This window comes from Bos indicus x Bos taurus, chromosome 17, assembly GCF_003369695.1.
Source record: "Bos indicus x Bos taurus breed Angus x Brahman F1 hybrid chromosome 17, Bos_hybrid_MaternalHap_v2.0, whole genome shotgun sequence".
Classification (NCBI taxonomy): domain Eukaryota; kingdom Metazoa; phylum Chordata; class Mammalia; order Artiodactyla; family Bovidae; genus Bos; species Bos indicus x Bos taurus.
Genome location: NC_040092.1, coordinates 12,058,803 through 12,074,466, shown reverse-complemented (window position 1 = coordinate 12,074,466; position 15,664 = coordinate 12,058,803). Strand labels below are relative to the sequence as shown.

Sequence of the window (15,664 nt, the reverse complement as noted above, 5' to 3'; positions counted from 1 at the left end):
GATTTGAGCAGCTGTTCCCGGCAAGCGGGGCGCTCCGCATGCGGGCAGGGCCAGCAGGGGGTGCTGGGTGTTGCTCGGTGGGGACTCGGGGCCTGACACGTCCTCCGGGGAGGGCGGTGCTGGGGGCCCAGCCTGAGCCAGATATGCCAGGCCCCCCCGGGTGCTGAGCCCTCGGGGTGCCAAGCTCCCATAAACTTGCTAATCCTCGCCACCGCCCCAGGAGGTAGATGAGTCCTGTGCCCACCCCCAGTGGACTGACGAGACAGCCGAGACCCAGGGAGCACAAGTGACCTGCCCAAGGTCACCGAGTGCGCAACGGCAGCGCCGTGACCTCAGACCGTCTCACTTCTGGGCCGTGAAGTCGGCTGGTTGCTAATGACTTCCCCCACCCCTCCCCCACAGCCCCCAGGGGAGACCCCTGCGCCTCTCCGGTCAGTGACTGGAGGAGGTGGGGATTGGGTTGTACTTGCTTTGGCCTTGACGAACCAAATCACTTCGTTCCTTTCCCTTTTATTGATCACCTGCTATGTACTGGCCTTCCTATGACAGCACCCCCCCCACCAGTGGCACTCCCTGGCCTGATGGTAGCCCACCCCACCAGTGGTGCTCCCTGGCCTGATGGTAGCGGGACATGTTAAGTCAGCACCTCTGATGTGAGTGATAAGTAAAGGTGGTGGCCTCGGCACTGCCGTGGAGCCCTCACCAGGTGCTGGTGTCGCTTCTTTCTCTCCTTCAGTCCTCGCCGCAGCCCTGAGGTGGGCAGTCCTAGTGGCCCATATTACAGATGAGGATACTGAGGCCCGGAAGGGCTCAGTCTGCGGCACACAGCCTCCAGCCTCCAGTCAGTGCTTGGGGCTGCGGGGTCAGTGCCAGCCATTCCTGAGCTCAGTTATGACAGGTGCTGGGGACAAGTCCAGGGGCTTTGAGGGGTTTTCAAAGGAAGGAGGAGCCCTCACCCTCAGGGGAGGTCAGAAAGACAACGGAAGGCGGCTGCAGAGAAGAGGGGTAGGAGAACAGCCATGTCCCCCCATTTGGTACATGAGGGGTTCAATCCCGGACCGGGCACATGCCCTGCCCAGGGTCACCCAGCTCGGGAAGAGCCAAGGCCAGTGCAGCCAATCCTCAATCCAGACTGTGACCACCTGCCCTGTCAGAGTCCTGGATGACCTGGGCCCCTCCACACATCCCTGCCCCCTGGGGGGCCCGTCAGAAGATGCCCTTCCCCTCCCAATACAGAGGATGCATGTTGCAAACTGAACTGTCTGAGGTGGAAGCCAGGGGCTGCCATGTGTCAGCTGGGGGGCCTTGGGGGGCATGCGTTTCCCTGCACCTCTGTTTTCCCATCTGTGAAATGGGGGCAGTGGTCTCACACCGGGGGCAGGGGAGCTGTGTAAGGCTCAGGTGCGGCCCCGTTTCTAAAGTACATGTCCCGTGTGTCTCCTCTTCCAGCCATGCCCTCACCGGGCCTCAGTTTCCCCAGGATCAGCACCTCTTGTCCCGCCTCTGTTTAATTATTATCCTGACAACTGCTGTTTTATTATTTTAAAGTTCCCCACCTCAGTGCCCAAGAAGGACTTACTCATTCATTTGTCCGTTCATTTGTCCACTCTTGTGTTCTCCAGATGATGACCTACTGTGTGCTGAGCCCTGGGACAAGATCGCCCCAGTTCCCACCTCACAGGGTTCAGTCTGGCAAGGCTAGGCCAGCGTGATGCTGGGGACACTCAGGTGGCAAGGGGCCCTCGGAGCCCCCAGGCCCCTGGACAGTGGGCCATGCTTCTCTGAAAGGTCCCCCAGGTGGGCCGGTGCCCTTGGGGGTGCCCTGTGCTGGCCACTGGGGGCACCGGGAATGTAACCCACAGTCACCACCTGCAGGGCACCCCTGGGCCAGCTGGATAAGAGGCACCAGTACCTGGCACCGCCCCGGTATCAGTCTTGGAATCGTGGGTCAGGCCGTGGGAAAGAAGAAACAATTCTGCCAAAGTGAAGACGGTAGCTGCCACCATCAGGACTACCGCTGGCCGCCACTAGCTACCCTCTGGGACCCCAGGCCAGTGCAGGAGAGCAGGGACACGCCGTTCCCAGTGCTCACACCCGCCCCGTTGTTAGTCACTGGGAGGGGGCGTCAGTGACAGGCCTGCAGGCTCTCTTTGCTTCCATTTCCCGGCTCCTATTACCTGCCCACAAATTCAATTTCCAGAGGCCATTGTGCACCTCTGGTGATTATGAGGAAACCCGGGGTGAGGAGAGGAAGGGGCTGACTACCCTGCAGGTGGCCACCTCAGCTCCTAGCCCGTCCGGTCCCCTCTCCCTCCTCCTCCTCGTGACTACCGATGCTGGTGATGCTGGTGTGGGGCTCGGGCCATGCGGGCCCCCCACCCCTTCTTCACCTTCCCCAAGGGGCCAGCTCCACAGCGTCGCCCCTTCCTGCCCCATTTGCTCAGCCTCCCTTTCGACAGCTGCTCGTGGGCCCCCACTAGGTGCCCAGCAGTGTGCTGAGGCAGGGGACACGGACATAAACAGGACAGTTCTTTCCCGAAACGAAGAAACGCGCGCCATCGGCGGTGAGAAGCACTTCGAAGTGAGGGGTTCCTGTAGACGATGGCCAGCGGGTCCTCGCTGGGGAGGAGGCGTGGGGGGGAGTCTCGGGTAGGAGCAGAGCCGGGAGACCCAGGGAGGGGCCAGTCCAGTGATGTCCTAGGACGGCCTTTCTGCACTCAGCTGAGCTCCCGGAGCAGAGCAGGAGCGGAAGGACCCGTCGTGCAGCCGTTGGGGGCAGGGTAGATGGCCACAAGGGTGAGCGCAGAGGCCAGGAGTCCACTGAGAAGTGGGAGTGCTCGGGTCAGGCAGGTAGCCATGGAGAAGACAAGGGCCAGTGATGGCGTCCGTTTCGTAGGAATGAGATGAAATAATCTGAGACCAAGTCACTCTCCCAGGACCACCTGGAAGAGACCCAAGATGCTCCATCTCCAGGGCAAGCATTGGACTGGGCCCTGGGGAGACCCGCCGCCTGCAGGAGCCCCTGACCCAGCTGGGGAGATGGCCGCTAAGAGTCACGGGGGTGATTAGTTCTATCCGGAGGACTTCACAGAGCCAGAGGAGGAGAGGGGATTTGGACAGCCTCTAACAGCTGCCTCTGAACAAGCCCACCATGAATGAGTGGTTAGATTAGCAGGAGACAGACAGTCGATCTAAGCTCGGAGCCTGATGTTCCCCCATCCCCGCAATTCCCCTCCTGGAGGGCCAAGGGAACCAGCACATTCTCTTGCCCTACCCTTTGTCTCCCTGGCGATCTCTGGGCAGCACCAGAGACTTAGGAAAATAGGAAAGACCGTGGGCTCTGCTGTGTCTTGGGTCCTGGCTTCACCGCTTCCTGGCTGTGTGACCTCAGGCTTAGCTGCCTGCACTCAGCCCCTGCGCTTGTGCAGGTGATGACAACAGCTGCCTGTGGGATCGCGGAGAAGACGAGCCGCGGCGCACAGCAGGTCATCAGTAGTGTGTGGGACCCAGAAGACATACATTTTGCTGAGCCTGCCACGTCCGTCCTTCCACACTGTGCATCTCTGTCCCCTTCCCTGTCTTCTCACAGAGAACTCCTCCACACTCTTCAAAGGCCAAGTCAAATAACCCTTCTTCTCTAAAGCCACCTCTTATTCCCTCCATGTTGCCTCTGGAGTCCTTGAGCATCTCGTCACCCTGCTTTTCCTGAACACCTGCCGTATGCCAGCTGCCCACTACCCCATTGAGAGTCCATGACCTCCAAGCAAACAGGAATAGTTCCTACTTGTTCCCTAACCTCTGCCCTCACTTGATTCCGCCCCTCTGGCTCCCTCTACACCCCGCAGAGATGCTCTAACCTCTGCCCCCGCTGGGAAGGGCCTTCCTCCATCTCTTTCCTGGGTGGGTGGATGATGGGCAGGGATGGCTGGCAGGACTGGGAGAGGGGCCACCCCTGGACGAAGCAGAGACTAACCCTCCACGTTTCTGTCTTCCTCCCTGTGCTCTCTTCCCCTTTCTCATACCTGCTTTGATCCTCCTCCTTCCCACCCCCCCATTTCTTGTCTGGTCTTATTCCTTCTGCCTCCTCTCTCGCCTCCGTGTCTGTATCTGCTCTCCCGTCTCCTGCCACTTCCCTGTCTTTCTCAATTTCTTCCCCCTCCTCCCCACCCCCACCCCCCGGCTTTCCCCTCCCCCTCCCTCTGTCTCTCTGTCCCCGCTGTCTTCCCGCCTCCCATCCCTGTTGGCTGTTCTGTCCTCCTCTCTCGCCATCTGGGCGCCCACAGAGCCCCCGAAGAAAAAGCGGTCTGTGGTGTTGGACGAGATCCTAGAGCAGCTGGAAGACAGCGAGGACGACGGCGAGGCGCAGACCCTTCAGCTGTGAGCTGGCACCGAGGGTACGTGGCAGCGGGGCCCTGGGGATGGGCTCAGCCGCGCCGGCTTCCGCACCCCTACCACAGGGCTACCCCATGCTCCACTGGTCCAAGGTCAGAGGGACGAGGGTCTCAGCTCACAGCCCCAGGCATCCCGGGCACTGACTGCGCCTGCCCTGTGCCCGGCACTGGAGGCCCGGAGAGCAGCCGGGGCACCACCACGCTGGGGCGTCCCGCGCAGCAGCACAGGGACCCAGAAGTGGCCAAACCTCCCAGCCCCGAGTCCCCCGGCTCGCTCCTCCTCCCAGCAACCCCGAGACGCAGGCAGGGCCCCATCTGCCTGGGGCGAAGGTCAGAACACAGGGACTTCGGGGTGCTCACTCCAGGGCAGGCAACTGCATGGTAGTGAGGACCTTCAGGCCCCACTGCCCACAACCCCAGAACAATCCCCAGGGTAACGGCCACTCTGTGGAGCTGGGCGTGAAGCCCCCCACCCCACCACACCCCGCTCCGGCCAGCATAGACCAGGGACCCCAGCCGAGTCAGCTCGCCTCCCTGGGCCCAGCCTCCGCCTCACTAACTGGTTCCCACCACGTAGGGCTTTAGCAAGAAGGAATCAAATTCATCAAAAAGAATGCAGACATGGTGCCAAGCATGTAAGGCTCCTGCAGCTTCTCTTCTTGTCCCCTTCTAGGGCTGCTGAGCTGGAGTTCCCACCTCCGTCTCCTCAAGGGATGGACGGCTCAGAGTCCGGGACATGGACTCTGTCCTGCCCCTTCCTCGCCACTCGGACTTCGAGCTGTGGTTTAGTCCTCCGTCCGTCCACACTGACCGTGGGGCCACTCACAAAGCACCAGGCTCCGAGCCCAGACATCAGCTCGTTGGTGGAGCTCAGCCACATCCACTAACGGCAGACACCCTCTGCTCACGGGCCGGGGACCCCGCAAATGCGAGCAGGTCCCCAGTCCTGGCCAGCGGGGTCCCAAGGCTCATCCCAGACCTATTGGAGATCCCAGCCTAGCACATACCAAGATGGGGTGATGGACAGGAAAGAGCAGTAGCCTATCTGCCCTGGGCCTGAATCCCAGCCCAGCTGCCCCCAGCTTTGTGACTGTGGACCAGCAAGGGTCCGTCTGAGCCTTGGCTTCTCTTTCTGTAAAATGGGCGTGATCTTGTGCCTACCTCACAGACGGTGCTGGGACCACACCAGTCAATCCAAGTAAAGCCCAGAGCAAGCACTCATCAGCATTTTCATTTCCCTCTTCATTTGCAGGGCTGGGGGGCTCCGAGTCAGAGCCCTGGAGTCTTCGGACTGGCTGTGTAAAATTTGCTCTGTGTGTTTTTTCTGGGAGGACTTTTCTGATCCACATCTGGCAATTTTCAGAGTGGCCTGGAATCCAGGCAACACCACACAACGCTGACCACCTTGCGAGGCTGAGCTTGTCCCTAGTGCAGGTGCCTCCTAACCCATCCTAGCCCATACCAGGAATGTAACAGAAGCGAAAGACACAGATCCAGTGCATCTCATCCAGTCTCTATAGTGGGGTATCCCCCCAGCCCCAGCATCAGACCACGGCGTCTGGGTAGGGACCCTCGGTGACCAGGCTTCTACATTGCCATGGGTCCCAGGAACGACAGGGCTGAGGTCCATACCCTCCCTCCCCACTGCTCATCCTCTTATAGGCCATGTGGATTCTCCTGAAATAAGATTGCAGGCCTGACACGGAAGGAGGCGACTTTGGCACTGATCTCACTGACCCAGATGAAGGTACTAGAACGTCCCCAGAGAGGGGTTTGCCGCCACCTGGTTTTGCTGTGCCAGCTCGGGCTCTACGTTCAGACCATTCTGAGTTCCTAGTGACATCCATCACTCACCAGCCTCATGAACGTGGGGCAGTGAATCTTCGATTCCTCAGTCTCCTCATCTTTAAAATGGGCTGGTGCTGACCGCGCCTCCGTCACAGGGGTGCTGTGAGACCCAGAGAGCTTCGGGGATCCGCAGGATGAGACTCCGTCTGACGCCCAGGCCTCGAGTCTTTCTTTGACCTTCATGCCTTACTGCCTTCTCTGTGTCCAAGAGAAAAAGCTCGCAATCCACAGACCAAGCCCAAGAAAGCTGAGTAATAGCATGGGAGCAGGGAGGTCAGGAAGCTGATGGTCTGAGGGGGCCGCAAGGGAAGAAACAGCAGCCACTCACGCGGCGCACAGGGAGACCACGGCCCCTCCCTGCCTGCCTGCCTGCCTGCCCCAGCCTGGCCTCTCTGCCTCCCACCCTGGGGGCTCCCTGTCTGGAGTGGAAGGGTCCCCCCACCATAAACAAATAGAAGCAGTTGCTTCCACACCCCTAGAGATTTCAGGGTTCCTCGTCACCCCAGCTTCATGCCACTCCTGGCTCTCATAGATGCCAACAGCAGACTCCACCCTTACCCAGAAGCACTGTGTTCTCCACACACAGCCAGAAACTGGATCATCAGACGTACAGTGGCAACCCCCACAGCACACTTAGAATGAAATCACCCTCTTCACCAGGACAAGAAGGCCCTGTCTCACCTGCCCTGCCCCTGCCTCTCGGCCCTCTGGCCCGCACAGCACAATCTACCCCAGGGCCTTTGCACTTACTTGCTCTGCCCTCTGCCTGGGACATCGCCCTTCCCCCACTTTTTTCAGACTCTGTCCTTCCCCACTCCCACCCTACCTGCTACTTTCAGATCTTACTCATAAGCTTCCCTCCCTCACTCAGAGAGTCAGCCCCTGACCACTTTATCACAAGCAGCACACACAGCTGGTCTCTCTGCCCAGCCCCTGCCCCCACGTCCCTTCTCAGCCCATCTTGCCCCTGAAAGGCACGGGGAGGGCTTGGAGTTTGAACAGGTGTCTCAGGAATACTGAGCCCCATCCCCACCCCTGCACCGGGTCTTGGCTGTAGCACGCAGGCTTCTCTAGTTGCAGTGTGCAGACTTAGTGGGATGTTAGTTCCCTGACCAGAGATCAAACCCATGTCCCCTGCACTGGAAGGTAGGTTCTTAACCACCTGACCACCGGGGAAGTCCCTGAAAGTAGCTCTTTAAACGGGAACTACTAAAGCTCTCATTTTATCGTAATCATCGTCATTATTATTGTGGATTGTGGAATGAAGTGTTACTAGGTAATAATAAAGCCCTAGCTGGCCCAGAGGTGGCCCACCTCTTTCCCCTTAAGAACAAGGGACCAAGTGAAAGCATTTTAGGGAAAAGGAATCCATCCAGCGTGTGCCGGGTGAACTGGGAGACTTCATGCCTTTGAGCCAAGGCAGCAGGGAGACTGATGGTCACTGGGCTCACCTGGGAGGTGGAGCTTGGGGGGCTTTCAGGGAGGGCTTCAGGCGAGCTGAATGATCATGGGACGTCACTGCTCCCAAACCACTGCAGATCTCAGAGAGAGATTCCAGAAATAAAGCACAGAGGTCATGGCTGAAGAAGGATGAGCCTTCTGATCTTCATGTAGACAGGAGACAGCATCACCCCTTCCCAAAGGGCCTGTGTCCCCCAAGATGGTCCAGGGAGAGCTAGGAAGAGCCCCTGATGGGGGCCAGACTAGAGCAGGTGCCCAGGAGAGGGCAGGTGATGCCAGAAGCCCAGGGAGTGTGAGGGCAGTGGGGCCATCTGTACCTGGACAAGGCCTCTGAGCTCGGGGTGTTGACACCTGGGGCCTGGACAGGAGAAAGAGGGGCGGCTGAGGCGCCTGAGCCTGGCGGGACAGACACCTCTGATGGATGAAGAGGGTCCCAGCCCTGCTCCAGACACAAGGGGTCAGCCTGCAGGAGTGGGTAGGGCTGCAGAACACACGGGCCCTGAGCCCAGGAAGGGCTGGTTTGGGATCTCAGCAGTGTCACCCACCGCCTGTGTGACCTCAGCACCTCTTGCCTTGATTCTCATATCTTTAAAATGGGTGTAAAGAGAACCAGCCCTGCAGGATTTTTATAAAGACTAACTAGATCTTCGATGCGAGATTCCCTGGTGCTTTGACTGCCATCACCCAGTTCAGTCCCTGATTGGGGAGCTGAGATCCTGCAAGACATGTGATACAGCCAAAGGGGGAAAAAAGAAAAAAAAAACATCATGGGTGGAAAGGATTTAGCAGACTATTGGGCTTCCCTGGTGGTTCAGGTGGTGTAGAATCTGCCTGCAGTACAGGAGACCCGGGTTCAATCCCTGGATCAGGAAGATCCCCTGGAGAAGGGAATGACTGCCCATTCCGGTATTCTTGCCTGAAGAATTCCATGGACGGAGGAGCCTGGCGGGCTACAGTCCATAGGTTCACAAAGAGTCGGACACAACTGAGCAACTAACACTTTCATTTTTCATACCTAGTGAACCGTAAGTAATGGTGAGTGAGTGAGTAATGGTCATGCAGTCATGTCTGACTCTGCGACCCCATGGACTGTAGCCTACCGGGCTCCTCTGTCCACGGGGAATTCTCCAGGCAAGAATACTGGAGTGGGTTGCCATTCCCTTTTCCATAAGTAATGGTGGTAGTAGTAGTAATTAGGATCCTTCTTATTATTCAACAAAGAAGAAAACTTATGGGGCTACACCCAGGAAATGCCTAAGGAAGCAAGTACCTCACGTGTACATGCCAGACCACCTGGGCCCACGCTGGAGGCCCAGGCAGGACTGGGTGGGAGTCAGCAGGAGGCAGGGCCTGATGGGAAGGAGCCCTGGTATCCTGGAAGGCAGCCTGGAGGGGATGCCCTCTGCCCAGCACTTACGCAGTCACTCCTCACACAGAGCCTACAGCAGACTCGGGAGGGGCCCACAGTTGTCCCTCCCCCAGGAGCCACCGCCTAGGTGTTGCTGTGCTCATTCCTAACCCTTGGGATCCTGGGGTCACCCGTGGGCAGCAGCACCCCTACCACTGTCGCCTGTAAGCCAGGCTCGGGTCCTTGTGTCAGCGCTTCTGGGCCATCACACAGACCCGAGCCGTTTAAGGAAAGGCCCTGGTCAGCATCCTGCCGGCAAAGGCCCTCAGCCTTGGGGTGATGCCAGGGTGTGAGGCCTGCCTCTTCCCTCCCGGGAGAGCCGAGCTGACATCCTCCAGCAGGTTTGCACACCAGGCAGAGGCTGGCATGGAGGATCACGAGACCAGAGAGAACCCAGGTCCGAGCGGAAGCACCTTGACCCTGGGAAGGACGCCAGGCACCTTGTGGTGTCTCAGGAGAATATGGGGGTGGGAGGGAGGGCAGAGACCAGAGGCAGAGAGAGGTTGGTGCAGTAAGTCCTCAGAGCCAGCCGCTAATCTTCACCCTGTCATTCATTCATTCATCCATTGCACACTGGGCGTCCCTATGGGCTCAGCTCTGTGCTGGGTGCCCAGGGTGGTCTGGATCCAAACAAGGGTCTGTCTCCCAGGCTGAGACCCACGAACCAGGCAGAAGACAAATATCCAGCAGCCTTTGCCCCCGTGGTTTTTCCTCCTTTCCTTTCACGGCCTTCCTTGGGCTCTTTTGTCTTTTGTGGCAGGACCCGTCCCTCCCAGCGCCCGCCCGAGCTCCGCAGCCTCTAGGAGGGGATTAGTGCAAGCCGAGCATGCAGGCTTTGGTGAACAGAGCCGAGTTTGGTTTCAACATCTAATTCAATTTGTTCTGCCGAGATTGAAATATGAAATGGTTGCCAGTCAAACGTTCAAAGGACGGCGAAGGGAGAGTGAGCGCCTGCTGAAATTTAAATTTTAATGAAAATGACTTTAACCCTTTGGTACTCCTCGCAGAAATGGAACACGTGCTCCCATCCCACAAAAAAAAAAAAAAGCCTCTCGGGTTCTCTCTGCTGAGCTTCGTTAGTAATATGCGAACATTTTTTTAAAGCAGTATTAATAATAGCAGATTAATAGAATCCTGGCTTAATAATAATCTGTTCTCTCTTGTTGCCCCAGCTGTTGAAATAAGCACCTTCCCCAAGCTGACTTTCAAACCCTACGCTGGACAGTCCAGGCTCCCCTGTTAGACTGGCCCTCATACCACCTGAGCGCCTTCCTGGCACCTGTGCTATGCTTAGCTGCTCAGCTGTACCTGACTCTGTGACCCCATGGACTGTATAGCCCACCAGGCTCCTCTGACCCTGGGATTCTCCAGGCAAGAACACTGGAGCGGGTTGCCATTTCCTTCTCCAATGCATGAGAGTGAAAAGTGAAAGTAAAGTCGCTCAGTCGTGTCCGACTCTTCGCAACCCCATGGACTGTAGCCCAACAGGCTCCTCCATCCATGGGATTTTCCAGGCAAGAGTAGTGGAGGTGCTTGTAAATATCTGATGAAGGAATGGATGCCACTTGGTCCAGCCACTGTGGAAGGGAAATTTATGAGATGTACAGAAAAGGAGCATCAGAGGGGCAGGCGACATAGCCCCAGGTGACACGGCACAAGGGGCTGCCCAGGGGACACATGCCCAGCTCCGCACTTTTCTGCCCCGGGGCAGCACATGCTCACCAGAGAGCCTGGCCCTGTGCAGGTTGCGAATGCACGCCCTCCTCTCCTCACCCTGTGTCAGGGGGTGGACGGCACTCCTGTCCCCATCTTACAGATGAGGAGCTTGAGGCACAGAAAGGAAGGCCAACATGTGCTAGAACTCCAAACCCAACCTCAGGGCAGCTGGGATGAAATCCGTCACATCACTTTCCCCCCAGGGAGGCTCTTCTTGCTCAGCATCTACTTGCCATGAACCCCTAACAGGCTTTTTGATTTTGTTTTTAACACCTTCAAACGCCATTGATCCCCAGTACACGGGAGCTTTTTGGAGACTCAATGTGGCTGTGGAGGGCACCAGGGTAGAGAGTCGGGGTGATGGGGCACCCCCTGAGACTCCCGGAGGATGGTTGACTCCCGAGGACAGAGCCCGTGGCCTCATCCCTGGGGGCTCCTGTTGCTGAAGAGCCAAGGAGAGGACTGAACCCGAAACACCTGAGCGCGTGCATCCCACAGGTGTTTACTGAGGCGTCTGTGCACCACACCCAGCCCTGGGTGCTGGGGGCAACCTTCCAGGATCCCCAGGAGCTGTCAGTGGAATGTGGAGAGACGGCAAGCAAATGTTTTCTCCTTTGGTGCCCCTGAGGCCGTTATCCATGCAGAGGTGTCTGGAGGGGCCGAGGGAGGGCTCCCCGAGGAGGTGGTGTGAGAGAGGAGGGGGTAAGTGGCAGGGCAGTGGAAGCAAGGTCCCTGGGGTGGGAGAGCCCACTGTGCAGGCTCATTTTGGTTTGGGGAGTTGGGTATGGCCCTTGCAGTAATCCAGGGGAGATGTGGCAACTTTGACCAGTGGAAGAGGTGACAGGGTCCCAGAAGGTGGAGACCAGCGGACAGACTAGAGATCTGGCTGTAGGCTCTGTGGAGCCATGCTTGGGGACTTTAGCAACTGGAAAAAAGAAGAAAGAAGGCAGCCAAGTGCAGGAGCTAGCCCAGAGGGAAGCCAGGAGTTGGGTTTTTGATGCGTTTGGTTGGAGACAGCCATCAGGTGGAGATGGAGAGCTTCCTGGTGGACGTGTATCTCTAGTTCGGGAGAGAGGGCTGGGTCAAAGGCGTAACGGGAAATCATGTTTTTCCCTTTAAGAAACCCAAAAAGCAGTGTGGTACTCAGAGCCCCATGCAGGAAGAGCTGGGATGTCCTCGCTCGGAGCTCACCAGTTCCTAGTTCATTTTGAAGCTACTTTTATAGGGTTCCAAACTCTTTGGATCACAGGACCCCTTTTCCCAAACAAAAGCCTCAGGCAGAACCCCAATGGAGAAAACAGAGAAAGTAGAATCGCTGTATTCAAAGTCAGGCAGGATACAGGGTGTGGCCCCCACTACCTGAGTGGGTAGAAAACTGCTGATATATATGTCTCATGAAGCATTGGCTTCCCTGGTGGCTCAGATGGTAAAGAGTCTGCCTGCAATGTGGGAGACGGGGATTCAATCCCTGGGTCGTGAAGATGCTCTGGAGAAGGAAATGTCAACCCACTCCAGTTTTCTTGCTTGGAAAATCCCATATGGAGGAGCTTGGCGGGCTACAATCCATGGGGTCGAAAAGAGTCATACAGGACTGAGCAACTAACACTTCGGTGAATCATAGAATACAGGCTTCTGTGGCATGAGTGCTAAGTTACTTCTGCTGCTGCTGCTGCTGCTGCTGCTAAATCGCTTCAGTCGTGTCCGACTCTGTGCGACCCCATAGACGGCAGCCCACCAGGCTCCGCCGTCCCTGGGATTCTCCAGGCAAGAACACTGGAGTGGGTTGCCATACCCTCCTCCAGGGGATCTTTCTGACCCAGGGGTTGAACCCACGTCTTCTGTGGTTCCTGCCTTGCAAGTGGATTCTTTACCACTGAACCACTGGAAAACCCCTTCCGTGGTACACGAGATGATTTTAGGCAGTCCATGAGCTTTTATTTTTTTTAACTTACGGGTTTATTTTCACATGTATGTTACAATTAGGAATACACAGCTAGCTCATCAAGCCAATGGTTTTGCTAAACTGTAAGGAGCAGGTTAAAAAAAAAAAGTGAGTTTGTATAAAGAAAATCCTTAAGAACATGAATGTGATATAAAGAAGTGGTAGAGAAGGAACATGAGTGACCTAAACCAGGAGTTTGTACACTGCAGCCTGTGGACCAGATCAAGCTGCTGCCTGTTTCTGTAAATAAAGTTTTATTGTCACACAGCCACACCCATTGGCTTCCAGATGGTCTAGACTGCCTTCCTGCTGATTTGGTAGAACTGAGTAGTTATTAATACAACAGAGACTGTATGGCCTGAAAAGCCCAAAATATTTACTCTCTGGCCCTCTACGTCAAGTTTGTCTGATCTAAAGCAAGCCCTTCCAATCTTACAGCTCAGCAAGCCAGCGCCAGAGAGGGCCGGTGGCTTCCCCAAGGTCACACCGCAGCATTGCTCCCCATTCTGTGCCTTTCTCATCCTGCCGCCTCTGCCCAGACCCCTCCAGGCTCCCCAGGCTGGAACCCACCTCTGCTGCTTACCTACAGCACAACTTTGAGCTTGCTCCTCGACCTCTCTGAACCTGTCTTCTCATCCATGAACTGAGAGCGACAGCCCTACGACTCCCGAGGTTGAGAGAATCAAACGGGTACAGTGTGATCCCTGCCACGTGGCGAGCACTAGACCAGCAGGCACTGTCGTTACCCCATTCCCCTAGGAGCAGACGTGCCCCCCGAGCCTGGGCAGGCTCTCACCATCACCCACCACCCAGCGCAAGCCCCGAGACCAGGACCTTCTGGCTCAGTGGCAAAATAAGAGGGTCCTTGCGATCTAATTAGAGCATCGCCAGAAGCCAGGGCTACATCCCCTCCAGCTTCCTCAATAGACCCCATTTCCCCTTAATTGCAGCTTTCATGAAAACGATCCTCTGGGGCTGCGGTGCCCCATCCTTGGGCTCAGGCCAACAGCAAACATTTCTCTGTGGTCGTGCAGATTTCTGGATGGCAGCTGCTCCTTCCTTCCCTGGGAACTGTCAGGAGCCCTTCCCTTCTCCTGGTCCCCCCAGAAGATTCCAGGCCATGATGCTTCCACCACCTTGCACATCTGGGTGTTGCACCGCAACACAGGGCTGAGTCTCGTCTGAGACGAGGCAGATGAGGAAACAGGCTTGAGGACTGAAGGAATACTCCAGGAAGGTGCTGGAACAAGGCAGGTCTCCTTCCCTCCAGGCATCTACACTGGCCACTGCCCCACAGTCAAAGTTTTGACTGCTTGGAAGAAGGAAGGATGCTTGAGAAGTGGTGGGCCACAGAAGACATAGCCTAAAACACTGGTTCCTTTAATGATTCTCAAACTGGATTCCCCAGAGGAGCTAGGATGTGTGGCTCCTCCTGCTCCAGGATTTCTACTCTTGAGTTTCACGCCCAGCTCTTGTGGAATAAACATGTCACCGCAACAGTTTTGAGCTGCAAGACCTTCTGTAGACCCTGAGATGCTTAGCCAGCTTCTCCTGGTGCTCAGCTGAAGAACAGGAGCCAGATAGGAATATAGCCAGCTGTGGTGACCTTGAAGACAAACGGTGTAGCATTTAGAGTATATGTTCCCTTGTTGTGACAAACCCCAAAATCCATGGTTTTAAAGCAGATGGAGGCTGACTTAAGGAAGCTGTCTTCTCATCTCCACCACGCTGTGCTCAGTCGCTCAGTTGAGTCCGACTCTTTGCGACCCCGTGGACTATAGCCCGCCAAGCTGCTCTCTGTCCATGGGATTCTCCAGGCAAGAATAGAGGGATTCTCTACCTGTCCACGGGATTCTCTATCTGTCCATGGGATTCTCCAAGCAAGAATAGATTCTCCAGGCAAGAATGGAGTGGGTTGCCATTTCCTCCTCCAGGGGATCTTCCCAACCCAAGAATCGAACCAGGATCGCCTGTGTCAGCAGGTGGATTCTTTACCACTTGGCCACCTGGGAAGCCCCTTGGCCATCCTATGTATGGCTGAATTTGCTCCTCTCCATGTCTTCTCACAAGACTTTCAGGCCATTCCTGGCCAGGAACCAAAAGCAGAATCATCCCATTCACCAGTGGATTCGAATGAATACTGGTAATAAAATCAGGCACGACCCCAAGAGAAGACACTGGAGAAGAACCAGGCTGGCTCTACAAGGAGCCTCGCATATGAAGTGACACCCATGTATGTGGTGTTGAGGTCGCTTGTGTCTGATCACACCACAGTAGAGAGAACGTCACGACTGTCTGAACAGGCACGTGTGTCTTATGGGACAGGTGGGAAGGCTGTTTCTCTTGTCAGTGTTGCTCAACGAGGGTTTTGGCTTAGTGATAGACATGTGAGAGCTTTTGTTGAGGAAAAAAAAAAAAAGGAAGCCTTCGAGAGCTTGTCCGCAAGTGTGAGGTTCCCACCAAGTCACTGACCTTAAATTGAACTCATGTAAACTAATGCTACTACTAACTACTACCAAGTCGCTTCAGTCGTGTCCAACTCTGTGCGACCCCACAGACGGCAGCCCACCAGGCTCCCCCGCCCCTGGGATTCTCCAGGCAAGAACGCTGGAGTGGGTTGCCATTGCCTTCTCCAATGCGTGAAAGTGAAAAGTGAAAGGGAAGTCACTCAGTCGTGTCCGACTCTTAGCGACCCCATGGACTGCAGCCCACCAGGCTCCTCCATCCATGGGATTTTCCAGGCAAGAGTACTGGAGTGGGGTGCCATTGTACCAGGGTTTAAATTCACTTATGTTTATAATCACATCACGTTGGTTCATACATATATTTTGGAATCATGTCATGAGAATTTATTATGTGTCAATTCATCAAAGACGAACATGCCTGTTCGGGCTGAAG

The 15,664-nt window shown here is 56.2% G+C and overlaps 1 protein-coding gene and 1 pseudogene across 3 annotated transcripts in view; both read left to right on the top strand.

The window, feature by feature from the left end:
* The window catches only part of RBM19 (RNA binding motif protein 19), a 120,817-nt gene extending 115,199 nt beyond the window's left edge, over positions 1-5,618 (top strand). For all 3 annotated transcript variants that reach the window (XM_027566684.1, XM_027566683.1, XM_027566685.1), the window contains 2 exons: positions 4,284-4,394; positions 5,065-5,618. In XM_027566684.1, coding sequence (XP_027422485.1) covers positions 4,284-4,381 — 98 coding nt within the window. In that variant the 3' untranslated portion in view covers positions 4,382-4,394; positions 5,065-5,618. The remainder of the gene's footprint in view (positions 1-4,283; positions 4,395-5,064) is intronic.
* Positions 5,619-14,719: 9,101 nt separating this feature from the next.
* LOC113875108 lies at positions 14,720-15,185 on the top strand (annotated as a pseudogene).
* The last annotated feature ends 479 nt before the right edge of the window (positions 15,186-15,664 follow it).